Source organism: Microtus pennsylvanicus, chromosome 11, assembly GCF_037038515.1.
Source record: "Microtus pennsylvanicus isolate mMicPen1 chromosome 11, mMicPen1.hap1, whole genome shotgun sequence".
NCBI classification, from domain to species: domain Eukaryota; kingdom Metazoa; phylum Chordata; class Mammalia; order Rodentia; family Cricetidae; genus Microtus; species Microtus pennsylvanicus.
In genome coordinates this window covers 36,523,202-36,539,567 of record NC_134589.1, presented here as the reverse complement: position 1 = coordinate 36,539,567, position 16,366 = coordinate 36,523,202, and the positions used below count along the sequence as shown (strand labels likewise).

General features: G+C 39.4%; 1 protein-coding gene across 3 annotated transcripts in view; it reads right to left on the bottom strand.

The window, feature by feature from the left end:
* Usp32 (ubiquitin specific peptidase 32) overlaps positions 1-16,366 on the bottom strand; it is a 132,663-nt gene that overhangs the window by 21,990 nt on the left and 94,307 nt on the right. For all 3 annotated transcript variants that reach the window (XM_075991249.1, XM_075991250.1, XM_075991251.1), the window contains 5 exons: positions 15,097-15,271; positions 14,178-14,329; positions 10,242-10,353; positions 7,473-7,684; positions 1,320-1,504 (listed from right to left, as the gene is read on the bottom strand). In XM_075991249.1, the coding sequence (XP_075847364.1) occupies positions 1,320-1,504; positions 7,473-7,684; positions 10,242-10,353; positions 14,178-14,329; positions 15,097-15,271 (836 nt within the window). The remainder of the gene's footprint in view (positions 1-1,319; positions 1,505-7,472; positions 7,685-10,241; positions 10,354-14,177; positions 14,330-15,096; positions 15,272-16,366) is intronic.

The window sequence follows — 16,366 nt, the reverse complement described above, 5'->3', positions numbered from 1 at the left end:
CCACTTCCCACAAACACAACAGGTGTCTTGAATTTAACTTGATTCCTGTAATTCTTACCAAAACCTGTTCCTTCTTGAGTTTCTCATTTCACAAAAGAATATGATCATTCACAAACCACCGCTCATATTGGAAACCTATCCTTTTTTCTCAAAATCCATACCCAGAGTTCAGCAGCAAATCCAGGGGAAAGTTCTTACTCAGCAGTCCTTTAATTTAAATTTAATACTACCCAAATATCACTTCTATTAAAACCACACATCCATTAGCTAATTGGCTTATAAATTATTTACAGGTTTAAGACTTACTCTAACCTCTTATCTTAATCATCAAAAGACCCTCTAACATAAGGAACGTAACTTTTTTTACTGTTATCACACAAGTTACTTTTCATTGCCACAATAGCAAGAAAATGAGCTGCAAGTCAACTGCGCTAGAAGACAGAAAATCTCAATGATCATTTAGATGATCACAGACCAGTAGAAGGCATGCAAAGAAAACAGAAAAAAATGTTTGCTATCTCTACCTAGGTTTTTGAAATTACTTCCTTTTGAGAAGGCACAGTATGCACACAATCCAAATGAACTGTTATGCATGAGTATTTTTCAGAGTTCATATCTAGATATGTACACTTACACTTCCATTCTTAATTTCAGAGGACTGAGATGATAAAAATTTCCTGGTAAAGTCATACTTTTGATTTTTGCAACAAGAGAAGACAAAGGCATTACTTAAAGCATTTTTAGGTGGGATTTAGGCAAGAGTAAAGAATGAAAAAAAAAATAAAAGTGGCAATGGTGCATAGTTTTAATCCCAGCACTTGGGAGGCAGAGGCAGGTGGGACTCTGTGAGTTTGAGGCCAGCCTGGGCTACAAGGTGAGTTCCAGTACAGTCAGGACTACACAGAGAAACTCTTGTCTCAAAAAACAAACAAACAAATGTTAAAAAAAATCATTAGAGGGACTGGAGAGATGGCTCAGTGGTTAAGAGCATTGTTTGTTCTTCCAAAGGTCCTGAGTTCAATTCCCGGCAACCACATGGTGGCTCACAACCATCTGTAATGAGGTCTGGTGCCCTCTTCTGGCCTGCAGACATACACACAGACAGAATATTGTATACGAAAGAAAGAAAGAAAGAAAGAAAGAAAGAAAGAAAGAAAGAAAGAAAGAAAGAAAGAAAGAAAGAAAGAAAGAAAATGACTCCCCCCCCCAAAAAAAACCACATTAGATACCAGGATAGTTCGTTGATATATAAAATAGTTCTTCTATATTACATATTCATAGGAGTTATTAACAGGACTTGGCTTATCCTCAAAACCTACCAATCCTGTGCATGGTTACTAGCTTCTTGAGGTGGGAGAGGGCTGGCCAATCGAGATACTTGAATCCAAACTGCATCATAGAGATCTTTTTTCCGGGTATGCACAGTACAAGGAACAATCAGTGGCATTCCAAAGAGACTGGGGCGATTCTTCTGAGATGACAGGAAATACAATTCTGTCCTCATCTATATGTACAAACAAGAGAAGAGAGCTGACAAGATAGGCTGCCAATTAACATGCATTAATATTCATTTTCAAATTAGTTACTACCATCTATTTAGCTTCTCTTTGTGCTTTTTATTTTCCAAATGCCAGAATTGGTTTATAAAGTCATATACACACAAGAATGCATACACGCTGGGGAGACAACGCCCTTTTTGGGCACCCCATGCACACGGTGCAAAGAATACATATAGGCAAAATACCATACATAAAATAAAATGGAAAAAGTTAGAAAAAGAATGCATACACATATTTAGCTTTTTGGAGGGGGTTTAGACAGGGTTTCTTTGTAGCTTTGGGGGCTGTCCTGGAACTTGCTCTATAGGTCAGGCTGGCCTCAAATTCACAGAGATCTGCCTGTCTCTGTCTACCAAGTGCTGGGATTAAGGTTTGTGCCACCAATGCCTGACAGATTTAGCATTTTTATTGGGATTGTGCATCAAATATCTGAGTAAGTTTGCAGAGAATTGACATCTTTAAATATTCTCTTTTCATCCAAGAACTTGATCTATTATTTCATCTTTTTATTTATTGATTGACTGATTTAAACTTATTTTTATTTTATGTTCATTGGTGTTTTGCCTGCATAAATGTCTGTAAGGATGTCAAATTCAATGCAACTGGAGTTACAGACAGTTGTGAACTGCCGTGTCGGTGCTGGGAATTGAATCTGGATCCTCTGGAAGAGCAGCCAGTGCTCTTAACCTCTGACCCATCTCTCCAGCCCCTATCCTTTTATTTTTAATTACTATTGTATGTGTGCATACTTGTGTGGGGGTGTGTCATGGTATACGTGGGTGTGCATGGAGGTTAGGACAACTCTGTAGAGCTGGATCTGTCCTTTTACTTTTATTACTTAACATTTGAGTTTTGTGTGTGTGTGTGTGTGCGCGTGCGCCAAAGGTGTCAGATCTCCTAGAGTAGGAGCTATAAGCAGTTGCACACTGTCTGGCATGGGTATTGGAAATTGAACTCAGGTCCTGGAAGAGCAATATACACTCTTAACCACTAATCATCTCTTCAGCTCCCCACTTCCATGACTTTAAAATTTTTTTTAATGTATATTTATCTATGTGAGTTTCTGCACATGAGAATGGGTGCCTCTTGGAGTCCCAAGAGGGCATGAGATACCTTGAAGCTTAAGTTATAGGTGCCTGTTAGCCACCTTGTATGCTAGGAAATAAACTCGGGTCCTCTGCAGGAACAAAATGTACTCTTTTTCTCTTCCCTTCTATTTCTTGAACCTCACAGAGTGATGAGAAGGTACAAGCCTTGCCTCTGGGCTGTCTGCCCTCTTCTGTCAAATGAACATACATTCTAGCAATCAATGGGAATTGAGACTAGGTTCTGCCAAGAGGGAAATATCTACCATTGTTGGTGGGGAATGTAGTCACTTAGAGGACTGGGCCCCACTAGGATGTATTCTAGCAGTCCCAGGAAGCTTGGCCTATTCCAATCCACTCTCCAGGGATAACAAGACCTCACCTCACCTCAGAATCTCTGGAACAGCAGCAGTGCTCTTAACCCCTGAGTCATCTCTCTAGCCCCCCAAAATGTGTATTTTTTTTAAAAAAAAATTTATTTATTTATTTATTATGTATACAATATTCTGTCTGTGTGTATGTCTGTAGGCCAGAAGAGGGCACCAGACCTCATTACAGATGGTTGTGAGCCACCATGTGGTTGCCGGGAATTGAACTTAGGACCTTTGGGAGGGCAGGCAATGCTCTTAACCACTGAGCCATCTCTCCAGCCCCAAAATGTGCTCTTAACAGCCTTGTCAAAAGTAGAAAGGTCCGTCCTTTCCACTTTCTGTGGTTCTGAGATGAACTAGGTCACTTGGCTTGCATGGCAAGCACCTTCATTCACTGAACCATCTGACTGATCCTATGATTTTAAGTTATTTAACATTTCATTTATCCATTAATTAATTAGTATGGTATTTTGTCTGCATGTATGTGTGTGCACCACATGTGGGCCTGGTGACTGTAGAGGTCAGACAGGGTATTAGATCCTTTGGGATTAGAATTGCAGGCAGTTGTGACCTACCATGGGGATGGTATGAATCAAACTCAGGTTCTCTGGAAGAGCAGTCAGTTCTTTTAACCACTGAGTCACCTCTCCACCCAGCCCCCACCTTTTTGTTTTGTTTTTCAAGACAGGGTTTCTCTGTGTAGCCCTAGTTGGTTATGGAAATTGCTCTGTAGATCAAGCAGGCCTCCAGTTTTGTGTGCTCCTGCCTCCCAAGTGTCAGGATTAAAGGTGTGCACCACTACCATCTAACTTCGGCCCCTTTGTTCTTAAAAATTCAAAAATACTATATCATGGTATTTTGCCTACAGGTATGTCTGGGTACCACATCTGTGTCTGGTACCAGAAGATGGGGTCGCATATCCTAGATCTGGATGGTTATGAATCGTCTGTGGCTGCTGGGAATTAAACCTGGGTCTTCTGCAAGAGTGGTAGGTAGTCTTAATCACTGAGCAATTTCTCCAGTGCTAATATTTTTGTTTAAGAAAAAACAACCAAACTCCCAATAGTATTGTTTTCTATATAGATGCTTCCTCTATGATTTCTAAAGCTTATTTGTATTGAAAAGAGTTTTTGAATACACAATTTAAAAACTGTGATGGATTAAAGTATTTATAGAGGTGTCTAGGGCACACCTGCCACCAAGACCTGTTTATGTCTAAATTCTATAACTGGTAAATTCAATCTTACAGGGCAAAGAACTTTTGCTAATGTAATTGAGAGTCTTCCTGCCTCCCTAAATTCTTTCACTCATTTTTAAGAAAGAGTTCATATGATTTTTACTTGTGTGTATATGTATGCCACATATATTCAGTTACCAGTAGAAGCCAGGGACTGAATACCCTGCAGCTGGATTTACAAGAGGTTGTGAGCCACTGACATGGGTGCTAATAACAAACTCTGGTCTTCTGGAAGAACAGCAAACACGGTTTAACTGCCGATTAAATCATCTCTCCAGCCCCAAGACGGAGGTCTTTAATATGAAATCACATGACATAAGAAACCAAGTGGAAAGAATCTTTGTAAGAGAAAGGGAGAGACAGAAGGGAAAGTTCAGATGAACAGGCAGGAAATGCAGTTATGTAGGCACAAGCTAAGGGATGCTCAGACCAGAAGGGAAATGAGCTGAGAGAGAGTTCCCTAGAGTCCTCCTTTGAAGGGACAACTCTGTTGGTATCTTAAGTTCGGACTTTTGGTTTCTAGACTATAAAGGAATTTCTGTTAAGTCACAGTTTATTATAATTTGTTACAGAAGTCCTTGGAAATTAACATAGTACCTTACCTATAATTACATTTTCTCTTGTTATAGAATTAATCAATGTACTTATTTTGTTAAACATACTAATTTGTTTCTTCACAAAGCTCATTTCTTTTTACTTTCTCTTCCTTTCTGATTTCCCTTCAAACATGGTTTACAATACATAATTTATTTTATGTTCATTGGTGTTTTGTCTGCATATAGGTCTCTATGAGGGTACTAAGTTCCCTGGAACAGAGTTATACACAGTTTTGAATTGCCATGTGGGAGCAGGGAACAGAACCTTGGTTCTCTGGAAGATCAACCAGTGCTTTTAACTGCTGAGCAATTCTCTCCAGCTCCTGTAGGTTCTTTTTTTTTTTTTTTTGGAAACAGAGTCTTACTATGTAGACCTGGAACTCAAGGTCATCCTGTTCCAGCAACTTAAGTGCTAAGATTACAGCTTGGTACCGATGACTTTTATTTTCTTCTTATATGAGCAGGGTAGTACTTTTTAGCCAACAAACATAATAAATGAGAATTTGAGAGCCTGGGGTGATTATTTAATTATTTCTCTTCTTCTTTCTCCTCCACCCCACTCGGTGCTAGAGATTAAACCCTGGACTGGTTCTTTTTCACTCTAGGCAAATACTCTACGACTAAATAATACCCCTAGACCCAGAGTGAATTATGAACAGTGGCAGGGATAACTAGTGGCTCTAAGAAATTACCTATCAAGCCGGGCAGTGATGGTGCACACCTTTAATCCCAGCACCTGGGAGGCAGAGGCAGGTGGATCTTTGTGAGTCCGAAGTCAGCCTGGTCTACAGAGCTAGTTCCAGGATAGGCCCCAAAGCTACAGAGAAACCCTGTCTCAAAACACCAAATAAATAAAATGCAAAAAAAAAAAAAGGAAATTACCTATCACTCAGCGGTGGTGGTACATGCCTTTAATCCCAGCACTAAGATTTTAGCGAGTTTGATTGAGAGCAGCCTGGTCTACAAAGTGAGTTCCAGAACAGCCAGGGAAAAGGAAAAAAAGAAAAAGAAAAAAAAAAAAGAAAAGAAAAAAAAAAAGAAACGCCAAAAAACCAAACCAAAAACCAAAAATAGAAATTGTATTGATTTTATTTTTATTTTTTTGAGACAAAGTCTCTAGTCATGGCTGGTCTGAAATGTGCCATGTAGACCAGGCTGGTCTCAAATGCAACAACAGATATCTACGTGCCTCTGCCTCCTGAGTACTGGATTTAAATGCATGCACCAGTCCAATTCTTTTGTTTTATAAAATGATGATAACAAAGCTCAAAGGGCTCAAATGGCTACTTAGTAGCAGGATTAGAACCACAATACAGGCTGTTCAATTGCTAGCCTAACTGTTCATTCTCCTTTTCTGAGTCCCCACTATGCCCCAATCACTTACTGATCAGTTTTCAAATTTTTTTCTTTTTTTTTCATATGTGTGAGTGCATGTGCAGGCCCAAGGCTGATGTTGGAAAATCATCCTTGATCACTCTTTTTCTGTTTGTATTTTTTGAGACAGGGTTTCTCTATGTAGCTTTGGCTATCTTCTAACTAGCTCTGTAGACCTGCCTGACTCTGTCTCTCAAATGCTGGGATTAAAGGCATGCACCACCATACCCAACATCCTTGATCATTCTTAAACCTGTTCACTGAGGCAGGTTCTCTTAATTAAATCTGGAATTTGCAATACAGTTAGTCTTGCTAGCCAGTTTGCCCTGGGGATTTCCTGTCTCTGTCTTTTGAGCTGAAATGTTGTGCTTGACCAGTTGGCGAAGACCCCCACCTGGCATTTACACAGGTTCTGGGAATCCAAAGTCCAACTTGTCCTCATGCTTGCAAGTTCTGTAACTTCCAAGTCATCTCCTTAACCTCCTTCTTCCACAGCTTATTTTATTTTATTTTACGTGTATGTATGTTTTTCCTGCGTGTATATATGTGTGTCACATGCATGCAATACCCATGGAGGCCAGAAGAGGACACTGGGTCTCCTGGAACTAGAGTTAGAATAGGTCATGAGCCGGCGGTGGTGGCGCAAGCCTTTAATCCCAGCACTCAGGAGGCAGAGGCAGGCGGATCTCTGTGAGTTTGAGACCAGCCTGGTCTACAGAGCTAGTTCCAGGACAGGCTCCAAAACCACAGAGAAACCCTGTCTCGAAAAACAAAACAAAAAAACAAAAAAAAACAAAAAAAAAATAGGTCATGAACTGCCAGTACTCTTAACGAATGAATCATCTCTCCAGTCCCACCCCTAGCCCCTATTTTTTTTTTAATTAGGAAAAATTAAAAAGCCTTCAATGGAAAGAGCTAGTTTAGCAAGGGAGGAATTACAAAAAACTTTGTCAAAGAAGATTCTTGTGTCCTCCAGAAAAACATACAATGACAATAATATTTCAGCCTCTCCAGTGCTCGGATTACAGGTGTGCAACACCCGCCTATCATTCTGTTCCTCTTAACATTCGGTAAGGAATGTCATTTTATATACCGGCAGACATATGTGACATGGAATCCTGGTTCTAACACATAAGCATATATGATATAACGAGAGTACATTTAAGAAAGATGTGGAAAAGACAAAATGGCTGCATTTCACCAATGACAGCTGGCAGGACCAATAGTAAGTTGCCCAACATTTAACTAACCATTTTTCGATGAACTGCAATGATGTAGCCTGTAACGGGATCATCAGAAAGAGGTGGCATATGACCATTCACCATTCCATTTGTGATGTTCTTCTCAGTTCCACATGGCACAACTGTATTTGGCATTCCATTGGGGATGAATATAGGTCGAGGCAGATCCCCATTGGTAGTCAGGGTGAACAGTCCATTTGTAGATGGAGAAGAGGAGCAATCTATAAATTCAGAGATGTGCACATATCATAACCTTGTATCACCATCGCTTTGTTCTTTTCTCAAGTTTTATGAGTGTTTTGAACACTTGACAGTGCAGACTTTCCCAATTCAGGACAGGGATAACTCACAGACCAAGAAACAATTCTCAATTTATTGGTAAATTTAAAGCCTAGAATTTAGTTCTGTAACTCCTACCTAAAGGATAAGGGAGAGAAACGTGGTAACTATTATGTAGTGCTTCTGCAGCAGCTCCACGAGTATCACGTGGTACACAAATGTCTCTACCATTCATTTTCCTCTCCTCTAAAATTATTCTCAAAATATCTATTCAATGTGACCTTAAACCAATTGTTAATTTTTAAATGAAAACAAAAATAAAAAAGGACCCTTAGTGACTAAGGCTTAGTCTAAATAGCTACATTTCAAGAGATCAATAGCCCATGCTAGTGATGGATACTGTACTGGAGTACAGAGATGCTAGTTTCCATCAATGCAAAGTCCCACCAAATAGTGACATTCTAAATAAAGAACATGAGATCATCTACTAACTCATGGTCAGCATAACTATTACATGCAGTTAGGATAGGAGGAGAATTGACCTAACAGTAATCTGTCAGGAAGAATCCTGGGAATAATGGCTTACACTTGTACCCACAGCCCCTGGAAGCCAGAGGTAGGAGGATAGTGAGTTCGAGGATGTCTAAGATTAAACAGTGAGATCACGTCAATTCTGAGATACACAGTGCAAAACTGTGTCAAAACCCAAAGGCTATGTCGTATATCATTTTTCCTCCCAACTGAAATATTTTCCCAAGAGGAAAGGGGGAGGCTCAAGAGATCAGGCAACCAACAAAATGCCACATATCTGACAAAGTGGAAAATTGCAAGATTCTTGAAGGCCTCTGTCTTATAGAAAAAGTAAGTAAGTGTGAGGAAGGAGACCGAGAACAGCTAGCTAAACTGCTAGGTAGAGATTTCTTAGACTGTGGGAGCTGCCTCAAGCTGTGCAGAGTGCTCCAGGGTTACAGATTTCTTGATGATGCAACAGCTTTTTTGAATCATCTCTGCTCCTGTTAGTAATCCCTCACCTAACTCTGTTAGTAGCTCTAATACAAACTCATTGGTTCACCAAATTGGACTTTGGTGCAGTCATTACTTTTAATCTCATGGTTTTACTTTTTGGGGTTAGTAGACATGTGTATGTGGCAACTCTTTAGGAAAATACTCTTACACAACATGCTACGAGAAGTATAAGTATAGCACCATCCTAGCATGTCTAAGATCTTAGATTAGATACTTAGCACCTCACTAAAAGAACAAAGTATATGAAGCCCAAAAGACTAAGTGTCCAACCATATTAAAGCCTGTGTGATAACCAGACACATTCCTATTTACTAAAATTATTGTGTTTATTTTCTGGTAGTTGAAAAGGCCTAACTTAACATCAGTGCAGCCATGACAGGCTAAAAACTAACAACATTGACAACAGGCCTCAGCAATACAATAACCAGGAAAGCCACAGAGCAGAATTGAGGGAATTGAGAAAAGTACTAGATGCTCCAGAACATTAGAAATAGCTTACCTAATTTGTACATAGGTTGCTAATTTCCTTATAGCAACACCAGAACCAATCCCTGTTTGATAAGACTTGTCACCTCACTCAGGAGTTCAACCCCCATCTGAATCCGGAATTCCCTTCCCCCTCCCCATCCTTTACCCCTTAAAAACCTTGCCATAGCTGAGCTCAGTGCTCTCCCTGATTCAGCCACTGTGTTGGAGAGGATGGAGAGCCCAGGCTCAAGCTTGAAATTAACGGCTCTTTCTTTTTGCATATGAACTCAGATTCCTGGTGATTTCTGGGGAACTCATAACACAGACATGTAGTATGCTCTTTTCATACTGTCTTACCATTATGAAAAGATAAGGGGTTATGAATGTTAATGGTATGTTTATGAACTAAGAATTACTTAGCTTGTTTATTTACTGGTTCTGAATTTTAGGTACCTCATCAAGAAAAATCGGAGTTAAATGATTATTAGAATTCTTACAAAAATCTCCAGTCAAAGGTTTCTGCTGGGCTCAAAGAATTTTTTAGGGGACAGGGGAGGAAGGGAGGAGAGGAGAAAAATGTATAGCACAATAAAAACAAGAAATTCTTTTTAGTATAACAAAAAAGCTCCAGTCAAAATGTTTCTGTTGTGATTTTGGTCCCAGCACTCAGATCTCTGTGATTCAAATTCAGCCTGGTCTACAAAGACAGTCAGGGCTTCTTTGTGTAGCCCTGAGTGTCTCAGAAAACAAAACAAACTATATATATAAAAACCTCTTAGACCAAATCTTATTACATTTATGTATGTGTACACATATGTGTGTGCAAGCACATGTTTCAGCATGCATGTGGAAGTCAGAGAACAATTTGCAGGAGTCAGTTCTCTCCTTCCACCATGTCAGGTCATCAGGCGTAGATCATTGCAAGCCCCTTTAACAAGCTGAGCTATTCTGATGGCCCTACACCAAAGTTTAACACTGAGATCCCGAGGAGGTGGTCTAGGTTACCTGTTTGTATTGGACTACATGCTGAGACTGGAGATGCAAGAACGGGAATTTCAAATGCACACAAAAATCCACTCACTGAGAGCCGAACTTTTTGGTTGTCCTGAGGGAAGTTCTACAAAAAGAATAAAGAAAAAACAGATTTTAAATAAAATAGAAAAATTATCTGTGATGTAGAGAAATTTTATTTTTTATTTATTTTATTTTTTTAAGACAAGGTTTCACTACGTACTTCTGTCTGGCTGTCTGGGAACTCTCGTTGAAGACCAAGCTGACCTTGAGCACACAGAGATCTGCCTGCTTCTACCCCTGCTGGGATTAAAGGTGTACCACCACAACAGTAAAACAATCTTCCTTGCCCGGCAGTGGTAGCGCACGCCTTTAATCCCAGCACTCGGGAGGCAGAGGAAGGTGGATCTCTGTGAGTTTGAGACCAGCCTGGTCTACAAGAGCTAGTTCCAGGACATGAACCAAAAGCTATGGAGAAACCCTGTCTCGAAAAATAAAAAAAAAAAAAAAAAAACAACAATCTTCCTTGACCAACTAAAGATGAATGCTGGATAAACTTACAATTCACACCCCTGCTAAAGAAAACTCTTATCCCTGTCCATGGAAAGGATATATGCTGTGAGTGACTGCGAATTTTACATTCTGTCTCAACTATCCAAACTGTAAACCCCAACAGATTTCTTTACATTTTATATAAGAAAAAAAAAATCAATGCGGCCTGGGTGTGGTGGCTCACACCTTCCAGAAGAGATGGTCAGCCGAGGCTACACAGAGTGAAAGGAAACAACAATAACAAAAATGTCAACCTGGATGGGCTTTGTTCAGAGGGCGGGAATCAGTAATCACAGATGATTAGAGGGATGAGGGATGAGGATGGTGGTTTCTCCTTCTCTCTCTCTCTCTCTTTTTAAAATTATTTAACTTTATTTTATGTGCATTGGTATGAAGATGTTAGATCTCCTGGAACCAATATCAATAAAAAAATTTTTAAAAAATGCTGAGACCCCCTCCCACCTCTAAATGGGTCACAGTGTTGGATAAATGTACGTAGGCTTGGGAGAGGGAGGAATAAGAATATAGACAGTTGTCTAGATTATGTATATTTGTAGTAATAAGGGTGGCGGGGCTGCGTCCCCAACACCCCAGCCGCCTGCTCGGCTAGCTTTTGCCCCGAAATAATTACACACAAACTGTATTCATTTAAACACTGCTTGGCCCATTAGCTTTAGCCCTTACTGGCTAATTCTGATATCCCGATCAACCCATCTCTAATAAACTGTAGTACCGGTCTTACCAGGAAAGATTCTAGCCTATGTCCTTTCTGGGTTGGAGCTTCATCGCCTGTGTCTGCCCGGGGGGGGGGGGGGAGCGGAGCATGGCGTCTCTCTCTGAGGCGTCTGCTCCCGAGAGGAGAGCTGTGGAGTCTGAGCTCACTTCCTCTTCCTCCCAGCATTCTGTTCTGTTTACTCCTCCTACCTATCTTCTAACCAATGAGGTGGGCCAAGCAGTTTCTTTTTATTTAACCAATGACCTTCCTCCATCATATATTATTGTGTTTTCTTTAATTTTTCTTTTTTCGAGACAGGGCTTCTCTGTAACTTTGGAGCCTGTATTGGAATTAGCTCTTGTAGACCAGGCTGGCCTTGAACTCACAGAGATCCTGCCTCTGCTTCCTGAGTGCTGGGATTAAAAGTGCCCCGGCCCCTTTTTTAAATTTGTTGACTGCGAAGGAGCTAAGAACAGAGAGACATTTCATTGTATGGGCTGCTAAGCTAAATGAGCCTGTATATTATGAAGGTATCTTGACTTTAGAATTTGCGTATAAGGATATGTTGTTTTGGAAAAGAGGTTCTTCTTTTGTTTCCACAGAGAATCAGAACCTGTGGATTATTTCCAGACTAATATGGTTTGATGGACCAAGTCCCCCTGAAAGGTCACCTTGAACACCACTCAAAAAATTACTTCGCCCAAGAAACAGCAAGAAGCAGTTTGGAGAAAACTGTGCACATATTCCCAAATATTGTTTATAAATATTTGTTTACATTTAAAGGGAGATATGATATACATATGAATAATTTGCATTGGTATGGATCTTGATTTATTGTTACAAATTTAAGGTCAATTTTGCTATACTGTGTATATATATTTCTGCTCTTGATTAAGGTATTATGATTGTGTAACTCATTAATGTAATATATAATTAAGAAGTATAGGTAAATAGAGAGTCATATATAACAGTCAAGTTTGTAGTCATGTTAGATTTTCTAGATGGACAGATATGTATTTCAGATGGATAGGCATTCTTCAAACCTTTCAAAGACTATAGAATATGGCATTTGGACTTTTCATGACATGAGGCACATCTCCTGGCAGCACCAATTACTTCAAGAGGATGATGGGCATTGAAGAGGCTCCCTATGGAGTTTGTTAGCCACTTGGGCAAGAAACTGCTCTTGACTAGACTGCTTGATGGTATGCTGTGTGAACTGGATAGGCAGGACCCACAGAGAAATGACTGTTCAACTTGCCTAAAGGTGAGACTGTCCTTTAGGGTTCCTGCTTCATGAAAGAGACTGTCAGACATTCTGCAGGATACAGAAAAAAGTGACTGACAAACTGCCAATATGGACAGACCTGTCTTTGAAATTTCCTGCTTCATGGAAAAGTCTGCCAGATACTATGGGTCAGTAGGCTGAATATGGATGACCCAAAATGACAGAACTTTGGGTGACTGTCCAGACAGCGAGATGTTTCTGCCAATTCTAGAGTTTTGGAAGTTGTTTACAATGTACTTCCTGTTTACTTAGGTAATATTATATCCTTCTAAAGTCTTTGATGGAGTTGAAGAATAGTTGTTATTATAGTTTTCCTTAGTTATGATAAAAGATAAAGTAGATATAAATGTTGTAACTATAATTCTTGCTTGATACCTGTTTTGTTATAAACCTTCCTTTTTTATTTAAACAGAAAAGGGGAGGTGATGTGCAATATCCCCCCCCCCCCCCCCGTATGATATGAGTACCATTGGTTAATAAAGAAACTGGCTAGGCCTGACAGGGTAGAACAGAACTAGGTGGGGAAAACTAAACTAAATGCTGAGAGAAGGAAGGTGGAGTCAAAGAAAAGCCATGTAGCCCCGCCAGAGACAGACGCCAGAACTTTACCCAGTAAACCACAGCCTCATGGGGATACACAGAATAATAGAAATGGGTTAATTTAATATGTAAGACTTAGCCAATAAGAAGCTAGAGCTAAAGGGTCAAGCAGTGATTTAATAAATATAGTTTCTGTGTGATTATTTCGGGGGCTGAGCAGCCAGAAACCAATGAGCAGCCTCCCTGCAACATTTAGTCATTAAGGAGTGGTATTACTTGATAAGAATTAGAAGGTGTGGCCTTGTTGGAAGAAGTGTGTCACTGGGGGTGGGTTTTGTAGTTTTAAAAGCCCAAGTCAGGCCCACTGTCGTTCTTTCTTCCTTCTGCCTGCTGATCAGGATGTAGAACTTCTCCAGCAACCATCTGCTTGTGTGCCACCCTGCTCCCTGCTATGATAGTGGACTAACCCTCTAAAACTGTAAATAAGCCTCAACTCAATGCTTTCTTTATAAGAGATGCCTTGGCCATGGTGTCTCTTCACAGCAACATACTGACTAAGACAGAAGCTGGTACCAGAAGTGGGATATTGCTGTGATGGGCCTGACCACTCTGTTGTCAGAATGTGAATTTTGGATTAGGAAAGCAATTGAATGCTTTAAGCAGGATTTAATGGGTCATTCAAGTAGGGACTTGGAAGATAGTGGTGCTGAGGGTGATGTAGACTGTGGGAGCTCAGCAATATAATCGTAAGGCATTAACATAATAACTGAAATCACTGCGAAACCTATCTTTGAAGAATAGAATCATATTTTCTAGAAAGAACAACTAATATTACCTTTATGTTGGAACTATTTACTTCTGCAAGAAGGATTTGTTCTGATTTAAGTCCACAGAGATCACTCAGCTGCTTTTTCAAACCTGTGTACTTTTCATCCATATTCAGTCTTAGTCCATATCGTATTGGGGTAGTACCATCTAATTTAATTACTAGTAAATAAAACAAAAACTTTTTATTAGTAAAATGCAGGTTAAAAGGAAAGTCTTACAAAACACAACAGATATATCCGACTTGCAAACAGCAACTATTTCAGCCTAGATTTTTTTTTTTTGTAAATGCTAAAGTAAAACTTAGGAATAATACTGACTGAAATCAAGATTTTTTTTTTAATATTCATCTGATAAAGAAGTCTGATTGGCTTTACAAGCTTTTCAGAGTTTCTGCTATGACTGGAATTAAGAAAAGCACCAATGAGCTCAAAAACAGGCCCATGCTCTAAACCTTTGGAATCTGAAATTGTGCCTTAATGTGGAGTGCGTGATTATAACATGCTGACTACTCATATTTAGGAGAACTCATTGCAAACAAGTAACTAAATTCAGGCTGGAAAATAAAAAAAAAAAAATGAATTGGTTTTTCAGAACTCTGTGACCTACCTGTTATTTCTTTTCTTTTTCTTTTTTTTATTCATGAAACAACCTAGATGCCCTTCAATGGAAGAATGGATGAAGAAAGTATGGAATATATATATATATATATATATATTAGAGTACTACTCAGCAGTAAAAAACAAGGACTTCTTGAATTTTGCATGCAAATGGATGGAAATAGAAAACACTATCCTGAGTGAGGTAAGCCAGACCCAGAAAGAGGAACATGGGATGTACTCACTCATATTTGGTTTCTAGCCATACATAAAGGACATTGAGCCTATAATTAGTGATCCTAGAGAAGCTAAATAAGAAGGAGAACCTACCTGTTATTTCTAAATGCATATAACTGTCCATTGGAAGTGGTAAAGACAAAAAATTGAAAGGGTCGAATCGGACACTTATATGGCCACATGTCTTGCATTTGACTTGGGATCTTAGCTGACCATGAAACAAGTCCACAACGATTGATCTATTTCTCCTTAGATGGTTGTCCCAGGCCTATTAAGGAAAAACAACATTTCATTTTCAAATTTAAAAGATAAACCTTTCAATACAATCTAAAATTACTGGTTAAGTATATTGGGTTTAAATAACCACAGAATATATTCTTATTCAAATTTAAATGGTGCCACATATAATTGTGGTAAGAACATCATATTTACTGCTTTATAAGAAACTTAAAACCAAGGAAGGCATAGCTGGTGTACATCTTTAATTCTGGCACTCTGGAGGCAGAGAAAGTAGATCTCTGTGAGTTTGAGACCAGCCTGGTCAACACAGCAAGTTCTACAACAGTCAGAGCTACATAAAGAGACCCACTACACACTATATACTACCAAATAAAATCTGTAGATCCAGGAATGGGTTACATCATTTTGAATTGTTGGCCAAAGAGATCCTATAGACTTCCCCAAACATAAGCCACTGGTCTTTGTTACTCTGTACAATCCGACCATAAGATTTTACTGCTGAATATACCACATACTTATGCCATTGAACATGGAGAAATTGAGCTGGTTCTTAACTATAAGCTTCACTTTTACTGACCGGAAGGTACTATACATACTACAGGAAGAGAAAAGGAATCATCCATCTTACTCAGCTATGAATCCTGTGAACTATAATAGTGATTTGCCTGCAAGATATACCCATTCATGCAATAGTGGCACAAATATTTTCAGAATAACCAACCACCTTTTGATTGGATATAAGGCCTGCTCCTTGAGATTGAACTTGTATTTGACAGTTAATGAGGCCGAGAATCTGAGACTAGATAGATGATAGGCCCTAATGGGAAAACCTACAGTTTTCTGCTAAATGAATACTGAAATAAAATGACTCCTAACAATATACTACTATATCCATAGATCAGTGACTTACTGAACTCTCATCAGAGAAGCCTCTTTTTGAAGTAGATGGGAATTAAGACAGAGATCCACAACAGAAAAACATGCATAGAGTAAGAACCTCTTGAGCATTCATCCCTAAATAGGATGTCTTTATCACACCTTGAGCCTCCAGGCTCAGGGATCTATGAGAAGATGGGGTAGAAAAATGAGATCTAGAGGTGGAAGATAAATCTAAGGAAACAGT